We start from the raw sequence: 10,159 nt of genomic DNA, 5'->3' as shown, positions 1-10,159 counted from the left end.
AAGGGGAGCGAGAACAGGGAGCTACCATTCGTAGAGAGTCCTCCAAGAGAGAGAGAGCTCTGATTCCTAGAGAGTCCGGAAGTAGGAGAGAGCAGAGGCGGCGCTGATTCCTAGAGTGTCCGGAGAGCAGCGACGAGATTCCTAGAGAGTCCCTCGAGGGGCAGAGAGTATAGACGCTCAGATTCCTAGACAGTCCCCAGAGGGAGCGAGAACAGGGGTCTCAGTTCCTAGAGAGTCCCCTCGGAGGGAGAAGAAGCGGAAGCCTAGATTCCTAGAGAAGCAGGAAAAGTGTTCGGAAAGGCCAGGTGTTAGTGGGAGAGAGAAGCCCAGTGGTTGCAGCAGGAGAGGACTGAAGAGAGAGAGAGAGAGGAAGGTAGGGAAGGGAAGGGAGTGGGCCCCCTCCTCCCTGGGGCCTCTGTGGGTCTTAGGGGCCATGGGTCCTTGGAGAGAGAGGGAGAGAGCACTTTGGGATGAAGGGAGACCCAGCCCTTGAAGGCAGGGCTCTGCTGGGAGGAGGAGAGCGAATGGTGGTCCCTTCTGGGAATGGAGGGAAGGCTCTCAGGGAGGGAGGAGGGAAGCCCTGCTCGCCAGAGAGAGAGGGGGGACTGGAAGAGGGGGATTATGGGTGGCGGATGATGATGGGAGCCCCATGGAGACCTGGCTTCTGGGGGAGGAGGAGGGGCTGCCCTCCTTTGCCCTCTTCCTCTCCAGGGAAAGGGCCTGGCAATGGAGGAGCCCCTCTGCATCCCCAGCCTCCCCTCCTCCGCCCTCTCCCCCAGGACCCAGGAAGAGGGCAGATTCCATGGGGAGCCCCATCTCCCCATCTCCCCTTCCTTTCTCTTGCAGGGGAGGAAGAGAGGCAGAATGGAAACAAAACCCTTTAGATGCCAGGCAGAGAGAGACAGAGAAAAACAGGAAGGAAGGGAGGCCACCCTGCGTCCCCTTCATCACTCCTCCACAAACACAACCAGCTTTAAGAAAATAAACACGAGGATATTCTCTGATTTTAAAAGAATGTCTCTCCTTATGAATGTAGGAACTGAGAGGCACAAATGTTCCTGACCCTCTTACCTTCACAACAACCCAGTGAGGTAGGCACAAGAGAGGGACCATGAAGACCACAGACTAACCTTATGACCATCCAAAAAGGCAGAAACATCCCTGTCAGGAAAGAGGTGAGTCTCTTTGATCTGCTCTGAAGGATTCAGGTCAGAAGGTCTGGAAAGTGGGGAAATAAGTGTGTTTTTCCATAGTATTTTCTTGGGAAAATTAGCAGTTCTGAATAATATAATTTATAATTTATTTTTTATCCAGCCCAATCACGGGGAATCTGGGCGGCTAACAGCAGTGGTAAATATAATGTATAAAAATCACAATAAGATACAAATACAGATACAATAGCAATCAAGCAAATTTAACAAATAAAATAGCAATTTAACAATACAATACAAATGTAACAAATACAACAACAATCAACAAAGAAAATAAAAAACATTACAATCCAATGAATTTAAAATTAATTCCTTTCCCAGTCCCCCAAGACAGGTTCACATTGCAACAAAAAATACATGGTAGTTTTAACAACAGTAAAGTTAACAAAGCAAAATACATAACAATTAATATATTAAGAACAAGTGAAACTAAAATAAAATCCTATTCTCAACCCCCACCCATCTCAAACCTAAAAAACAGTATAAACTATACCAAAAAAGGGGGTGGGGTGGAGACAAGACTCCTCCTTAAGTCCAGGAGCCAAGGCATGAGTGGAGCCCAGATGGAAGGAAGGCAGCGAACACTCACTCAGCCCAGCATTCCCTGGCAGATGGTGAAGAGGAGGGAAGAAGGAGGGCCAGTCCTCCTCCTTAATTCCAGGAGCTTAGGCATGAGTGGAGCCCAGGTGGAAGGAAGGCAGCAAACACTCACTCAGCCCAGCATTCCCTGGCAGATGGTGAAGAGGAGGAAAGGAGGAGGGCCAGTCCTCCTCCTTAATTCCAGGATCTCAGGCATGAGTGGAGCCCAGGTGGAAGGAAGGCAGCAAACACTCACTCAGCCCAGCATTCCCTGGCAGATGGTGAAGAGGAGGGAAGAAGGAGGGCCAGTCCTCCTCCTTAATTCCAGGATCTTAGGCATGAGTGGAGCCCAGGTGGAAGGAAGGCAGCAAACACTCACTCAGCCCAGCATTCCCTGGCAGATGGTGAAGAGGTGAATGTCAACCTTCGAAGCATTTGGGTGACTTTATAGCAAAATATTTTTCCTTGTAACATAGGAAAGAATTCTGCAGTTTCCCTGCTCCTTTCCCCTTTTCCAGTTCCAGCCCTTAGGCTGCCATCCTTCACCTGCTATCCTGGGAGGAAAGGCCCCTCCAACTTTCTCAGCCTTTAAGGCTCCAGAACACTTTTTATGCCTTTGGAGGCAACAAACACACTCAGTCCCCCTTCTGAAAATGGAAGCAAAGAGATTTGGAGAGAAAATAAAACCAGGAAGTTGAAAAGCCATTCATTTACGTATTTTATTTGCCAGAGCAGAAATGCAGGTAGCAGACTATCTATTTAACAGAATGACAGAAAATCCAAGTGAGGAGAAAGGCCAAAGTTTCCCCATCCCCTGTCTCTTCCCCCAAAAGGATGGGCTAGGCCCCCATTTCCCAATTGCATCCCAAGTCAGGTTCCACTCCCTTTTCAGTTTGGGGCAGGAGGATCCATCAAACAGCATCATTTCTCCTTCTTTCTCTCCCCAAACGCAGGCACAGCCCTGGCACCAGAGGGCTAATCCAGATCCTCAGTTCTTTGGGGTGGAAGAGGAAAAGCTACCAGATCCTCAGGACTGAATTCTTAATCTTTGAGGCTGCAAGAAAACCCAAGTAAGAACGTCATAAACTCCTCAGTTTCTCTTGCAGGAAATCATGAGTTCTGCCAAAGTAATTACTTAAAAATTAAACAGCGCATCTAGAGCTGCTTGAGGATCAGTTCCTTTCTCAATGTGAGAGCCATGGAGTGTGTAGTAAAACACACACACATTCTCTGTGTAGGAGAACTGTGGTAATTCTCCCACTTTTCCCCTTGGCTTTCATTTCTCCCTTGGGTTCACTGCCTATTGGGCCAACTATGGACCAACGTGTCTGGTTTCTGTGGATTCATGTTTCTGTGCCCGTAACCAAGATTCTCACAATTTCTATCAATGAGTGACTTCGGTGGAAGTTAAACAACAAGAAAAACAAAGTTTGTTCAGCAAAAGGCTTCTTTATAATTTTGAGTATTAGTGCTGGCTCATTCTTTCTATTAATGTCACAATTGTATTAAACTGTAAACACTTCTTCATGTTACACAGTTATAGCTCTTTGGTGCCACTTGGTCATGGTTCCAGGTCCTGCAGAGTCCTGGGGCTTGTAGTTTGAGGAAGCACTATGAGTTTTCCGGGGGAGAATTCACAAAACTAAACATCCCAGGATTCCATAGGACAGGGAGGCATGGCTGTTAAAGTGGCAGCAAAGCTCTACAGCCATTAGACGAATAAATATGGATTGACAGAGTAGCTGAGCAGCTACATTCACTCCTCCATCTTCTTTGTACAGAACTTGGAAGCATTTTCTATTGTTGTTCTTTTTAAAAATCAAAGAACTATCTTCAACCCTCTCCTTTGTTTAAACAAATCTGGCCTAGCAGTTGTGCCCTAAGCTTTCCTTGGTGGGAAGACCAAATATTTTGTTGGCTGTTCACCAATGAATAATAAGATAAATTGTGCCTTCAAGTCTTATCTGACTTATGATGACCATAAGGCAACCCTATCATGAGGTTTACTAGGGCTGAGAGTGTGGTTCACCCAAGGTAAGCCAGGAAATTTCCATGGCCGAGTAGAGAATTGAACACCGATCTCCAGGGCTGTAGATCAATATTCAAACCGCTACACCATACTGGTTCTATATATTATATGCCGTATAAAATGTAACATTGAAGATTAAGCATGGATGTACTGGTTTTTGTTTCAGTGGATATGATTTTTAAATGCTTTTCACTCTATTAATGCTTTTCATACTGACTCTCAGGTGAAAGAACTCAACCTGCCTTTCCACCTCTCAACTTATGGTGACTCCATGAATTTAATAGGATTTCATTAGGCAAGGAATGCTCAGAGATGGTTTTGCTCATTCCTTCCTCTGAAATAGAGCCTACAGCACCTGATATTTGTTGGTGATCTCCCATCCAAGTAGTAACTTACATGATTAGTACTTATAAGATTAGACAGGCTGTAATGCCTCTAGGGTACCTGTATCAAGATAATAATGTACATTGATGGTACTTTGTAAATACCTGATAATATCAGTAATAACAAAATGTATTTGTTTTGCAGGCTGTTGTAGCAGAGCATCTTAGGGACATCTTTGCCCTCAGATGGATGGTGAAGGAATAACTTTGACCTTTTTTGTGGCTTCATTTGGTTTAAAAAACATAGATGGAGGAACCAAAACCAGTTGGTCCTGGAGGAAGAAAAGGACACGAAGACCTCAGTGCTGAGAGCAGTGGGGGAATCCAGGGGTCCATGAGAGAGGAGCTTGCCAGCTCAGAGACGCAATGCCAGGGCTTCAGACAGTTCTCCTACAAGGAGGGAGAGGGACCCCGAGAGGTTTGCAGCCGACTCCACCATCTCTGCTGTCAGTGGCTGAAGCCAGAGCGACACACAAAAAATGAGATCCTGGACCTGGTGATCTTGGAGCAGTTCCTGAGCATCTTGCCCCCAGAGATGGGGAACTGGGTCAGGGAATGTGGGGCAGAGACCTGCTCCCAGGCGGTAGCCCTGGCAGAGGGTTTCCTCCTGAGTCAGGCAGAGGCAGAGAAGAAAGAGAAAGAGCAGAAGGTGAGAGCATATCTTTCTGGGGCCAAGGTGAGCAGGATTTGGCTCTGGCTGCCTTTTTTGAGTCTCTGATGACTTTGAGGGGCAAAGGCTGAAATCTGGTGTTCCCAGACTTGTCTTTGATAGTGAGAAGTGTGGGGAGGATCGGCCTTCTGCTGAAGTGGAATCTTAGTCCCTGAAGCATCTGAAAAGAGTGATTCTGTTTTAAAACCATGTGTGTACTCCCTGTGTGCCAGGTTTTCAAAGGAGGTTCCCAGGTTTCCCTACTGACACTGCCACACAACCTGACTTGCACCCATGATGTGTTCAGGAGAAGAATGGGTTTTCACCCACTATAGGAAGTTACTGGTTTTTACCTCTAAGGGGTGAAACATTTTTACTGTTTTGAGGTTTTTCAATTTTTATTTTAAATCTAAAGCCAACATAAAAAATTACCAACATTATTGTTGTGCCCACAGAGTGTTCAGGTGGGTATATCTATACAGTAGCAGTAGGTTTTCATGTTTGTTTCTCCAATCACTATTTCAGTTCTTCCTTGCACATGCAGAAATACACACACACACACGCACATACACATATACATGAGTACATGAGTAAACTGCCATTTTAAGTCAAAGCAGAGTTTTCCAGACCTCCAGATGTTCTTGCTGTGGGCTCCATGGAATTGTTTGTGTTCCAGCACATACAATAAATGTATACCGAGTAATAACGCAAGGGTCATTCTGTAACCCACCTTTTTGAACTTTGTTTTGCTATATATGCTAACTTTTATTATTGTATTATAATTTTATTATAATACAAATACAACACCTTTTCACCACACATACAACATATCACATAAAAACAAAAGCAGCAAAGTCGAACATGAAATATTCCCTTAAGGGAAAAAAAGAAATCATTCTTGTGGTTCACAACAATCACAATCTGGTATCTCTTCCAGCATGTTGAGTTGGAGCTATCTATTTCCAGGGTTAATGGTCCTATAAACTACTGTAATGTAACTTCCTTTATAACCTGGTTCATTTTAATATGATCAGCAGAGAAAAAAAGAAAAATAGAATTAAATTATGTTTGCCCATTTCTTATCTCAGAGTTATCCATTGTTCGCTAACTTCTTGCTCAGTAACTTTATGAGCATCTTAAAGAAATTTTATTTGATTTGCCTTGAACATAAAAATATAATATTAACTATCTTGTACCTATTACAGCTTAATTTATTTTAGGAAAACAGGTGTATGGAGAGGAAATCAACAACAAAGTTATAAGTATTGTAATACTGTATTTCATTATAATAATCCTGTGCCTATTTTGCTTTCGAAAGATCTAATGCATTTCCAGTCTTCTTCAACAGTAGCGGTTGAATTCTCTCTCATCGCTGCCATTAAAATGCCCATATTCATTGCCTCTCTTAGTTTTATAATCCATTTTTCTGCTGTTGGTATCAATTTTGTTTCCAATATTTCAAATATAAGATCCTAGCCATAGATACTACGTATAATAAGATTCATGACTGTTTGTTATTGATTTTGCTATCCAAAAATACATGTCATATAAGGAGAAAGACCAATGCATTCTTTGGAAATTTTATTTGTAAGATTTCCATCATCAAATTGTGGATTTTCTCCCAGTATTTCTCTGCTTCTTGGCACTTCCACCAAATGTGAAAAAGGAGGGGCCTGATTTATCACACTTCCAGCATTTGGTAGGGGACAGGTACCATTGATTCTCTTTGTAGCTTTGACAGAGGGTACATTTGAAGTCTTTGTATGACATTTTCAAGTTGGACTTATTTGCTACTCCCTTTTTACTGGCTTAGTGTTGGTTAGAAGTCTCTTCCCATGCAAGCCCAAACCTCTTCCCAAGTCTTTGCCATTTTCTCATCCAATTCTTGAATCCTGACTGCTCTTTCAGGTCAAAACCCTCTTGTTGGAAATTCACTCTGAATTCCCTGCAGCAGAGAAGGCCCCTTTGGATCCCAGGCAGAGTCCCAGATGGAGGGCAGTCGAGGAGGAGGGTGACGGAGGGGGGCCACTGAAAGGTAAGGATGCCTCTTTGTTCTTGTTGTGTGTCTTCAATTAATTTTGTAATGTGCACTTAGGAAATATACAAAACTGTTTGGAACCTTCTAAAACCCATCTGAGGGCTTTTTCCATAATGAATTCAGGAATGGCCTTTTCTTTTGCCAGCCCCAACTTTTCTTGGCATTTCCATTTTGGTGGCCAAACTCATACATCTGTGGGTTTTGTTTTGTTTTGTTTTGTTTTTACGTGTCAGAGATAGCTATTGAGATAGGCTTCTCTACTCTTCCATTTTCTTTCTCCTTAGCTCTTCCTTCATGCTCCGCGAGAGTCTCCGTAGGCAGCTGCTCTTTCCCTTGTGTGTTGTGGGAAGGCACCCATGGCTGCAGTAGGATCAGATAGAGCAGAATCCCATTGTTTCCTAGCTCAAGTGTTAATGCATTGCTTACTCCAAACATATTGTGCAACCAGATGCTGAAAATGTTGTTTCCAGCCCTCTTTCACCATCCTTCCAGTGCATATGCTGCTAAAATAGTTTCAGCTGTACAGAGGATGAAGAGGAAATGGGGAAAGGCAGGTAGAATATGACTGTGTAAAAAGGAGCTTATTTGTCAGAGGCTTTGTTAACTAAAGGATGCCTGTACTGCCCAGTGAGTCTTTAAGATTCCTGCTTCTAACAGCAACAGATGTGACTGGATTCCCTCCCCTTCCCGCCTTGGTCTCCCCTACAGAGGCTGGAATGATCCCACAAACAAGGACTCCATCGCCACTTCCTCTTTCCAGTGGAGCAGAACCAGATCAGGTAAGGAGAAGGAATCCTAGAACAAGAGGACTGAGCAGCTTGGGTTCCTGTTTTCCCAGGTCACATCCCTCTCAGCGCTACTGGACAATTTTGTTTCACTTTTCTTTGGGTTATTAAAAATTGTAAAAATTTGCAAACCTCTTCTCTAGGTTTGAATCCCTGTGTCTTCAGCCTTCTTATTCTTGAGTTCTCCTTTTTCTCTAAACTTTTTCTTGAGCCCAAACGGGGAGCTGATAAATATTCCCAGCCTTCTTCCTCAGGCATGTAGTCTTGTTAAGCCAGGTGTCCCCCATCTTATATCTCTGAATTTCATTTTTCCTCCCTAAATGAAGTACCTTACATTTCTCCATGTTCAATTTCATCTTGTTAGCTTTGGCCCAGCTTTCTAGTCTATTCAGGTCATTTTGAATTTTGATCCTGTCCTCTGGAGTATTAGCTATTCCTCCTAATTTGGTGTCATCTGCAAATTTGATGAGTATGCCCCCAATTCTGTCATCCAGGTCATTGATAAAGATGTTGAATAGCACTGGGCCCAGGACAGAGCCCTGTGTGACCCCACTGGTCACTTCCCTCCAGGATGAAAAGGAGCCATTGTTGAGCACCAATTACAAATCCATGCAATAATTACTTTGCTAGTCTGTATTTTACTATCTTGATTGCGAGAATACCATGGAGGACCTTGGTTTATTTATAGCATTTGCTTTGTCTACCAAACTGGTAATTTTATCAAAAAGTGATCAGGATAGTCTGGCATGACTTGTTTCTTTGAAATCCATGTTTTTGTGATTATGGCATTGCTTTCTAGTGTTCACAGACTCTTTTTAATGATCTGCTCTAAAATCTTTCCTGTTATTGGGTGATAATTGTTGGGATCATCTTTTTTCCCTTTTTGAACATGGGGACGTTTGCCTCTTCTAGTCTGTTGAGACTTTTCTTGTTCTCCAGGTGTTCTTAAAGACTAATGCCAATGGCTCCGATATTACATTTGCCAGTTCTTTTAATACTGTGGGACGTAGTTCACCTGGTCCTGGAGACCAGGTATTCCTGTACTATCTCCTTATTTATGCTGTGCTGAATTTCCCCTATTCTGACCTCTGCTCCATTTTCCTCAAGTTGACCCTTTTCCTTTTTCTGAGAAGACTAAAGCAAAGAAGGAAGTAATTCTGCTATTTCTCTGTCTCCTATTAGCATTTTGCCATTTTCCCCATGCAGTGGTCCTTTCACTGGACTTTGCCCTCCAGATGCTCAATATTTGTTTGAATTCTTTTTTGGTGATTTCCTGTTTTTTCCATTTCCTATTCAGAGGGCCCTTGCTATACGTTGGGGATCTGTTCCGGACTCCCCGCAACCACATATGTTGAGAAACATATATGGTGAAAACCCATTTATTCTTATGGCAGCGCACCCACCATTCTGTCTATGGGTTTTGCTGTAGGCGTAAGCTCAAAGCTGCTTGCACTTGGTACAGTTGACATTCCCCACATCCATAGAAGACAAACTTCCCACAAGTTTTGCAGGTGACTGCAGAAACTCCCTCAGGCCCCATTCACACTGAGTTAGATGGAACTGGATAGATCCGGATGCTCCCCCCCTACAAATCTCCCTGGAAGCAAGTGCCGACTATTTACATCAGGGTAATTTAACCCTGAATGCCATGCAGCTCCGGGGAGAGTTCTAGTTTGGTGAATCGGTTTTAAAAAAGGCTCCTTTGCTGTCAATCAAATTCTCTTCTGCTGTGGTCAAGGGTGAGGTTTCTTACAGCAATTGGGCCACCGGGTGGGTGATTTCCCCCTTCCCCCTCCTTTAAAAAAAAACAGGCGCCAGTATGTGCATATTTTGTCAAATTTAAAAACCTGTGTGTTTGTGTGTGCGTGTTTGTGTTGTGGGTATTTGGGTCACTTCAGGATATGGATCTTCCCTTGGCCCCGTTTTCAAACCCAAAAAGCAATCTAATGCCATCTCTGCATCCTGTATACTCCCTCCTTGCCACCCCAGAGTGCCTTATACACATGTAGTAGTAGTACTAATAATAGTAGTAATAATAATAATAAATTCCTCACCTCAAAATGCCAGAAAAGGATGCCATGCATCATTTGCTTTCCCTCAGCTACCCCTAAATTCTTTAGAGACAGTAGCAAAAGCATTCTGTATCAATTTGCCAAATTGGGAAGAGAAATGTTTAACATTCGCATTGTAGCATTTGCGTAGAAAAAAAGCCTCCTGCAAAGAGCGGCCGGAAGCAAGGAGATGAAAGGGAAAGGGAACAGGCAGGCAGGCACATTCTATCTATATATCTATCTACCTTAGCAAAAAACATGTGCATAATCTGCCAAAAATAATTAAAAAAAATATTGACTTATTGACTAAGTCTCCAGACCATTTCAAAGTATACAAGATAAAAGAAAACAAAACCATACATAGTTAAAACTGACATTTAAAAAATCTCTATTAAAAAAACATACGAAGTTAAAACTTACATAAAAAGAAATCG

General features: G+C 43.2%; 1 protein-coding gene across 1 annotated transcript in view; it reads left to right on the top strand.

Moving 5' to 3' along the window:
* The first annotated feature begins 200 nt into the window (after positions 1-200).
* Positions 201-10,159, top strand: part of LOC121922848 (zinc finger and SCAN domain-containing protein 31-like) — a 45,717-nt gene continuing 35,758 nt past the window's right edge. Inside the window, exons 1-5 of the mRNA XM_042452736.1 lie at positions 201-373; positions 1,037-1,175; positions 4,450-4,851; positions 6,760-6,886; positions 7,598-7,668. Of these exons, the coding sequence (XP_042308670.1) occupies positions 1,134-1,175; positions 4,450-4,851; positions 6,760-6,886; positions 7,598-7,668 (642 nt within the window). The 5' untranslated portion in view covers positions 201-373; positions 1,037-1,133. The remainder of the gene's footprint in view (positions 374-1,036; positions 1,176-4,449; positions 4,852-6,759; positions 6,887-7,597; positions 7,669-10,159) is intronic.

This window comes from Sceloporus undulatus, chromosome 2 (assembly GCF_019175285.1).
Source record: "Sceloporus undulatus isolate JIND9_A2432 ecotype Alabama chromosome 2, SceUnd_v1.1, whole genome shotgun sequence".
NCBI classification, from domain to species: Eukaryota; Metazoa; Chordata; class Lepidosauria; order Squamata; family Phrynosomatidae; genus Sceloporus; species Sceloporus undulatus.
Note: the sequence above shows the minus strand (reverse complement) of the source record. Positions and strands in the feature narration are given on the sequence as shown.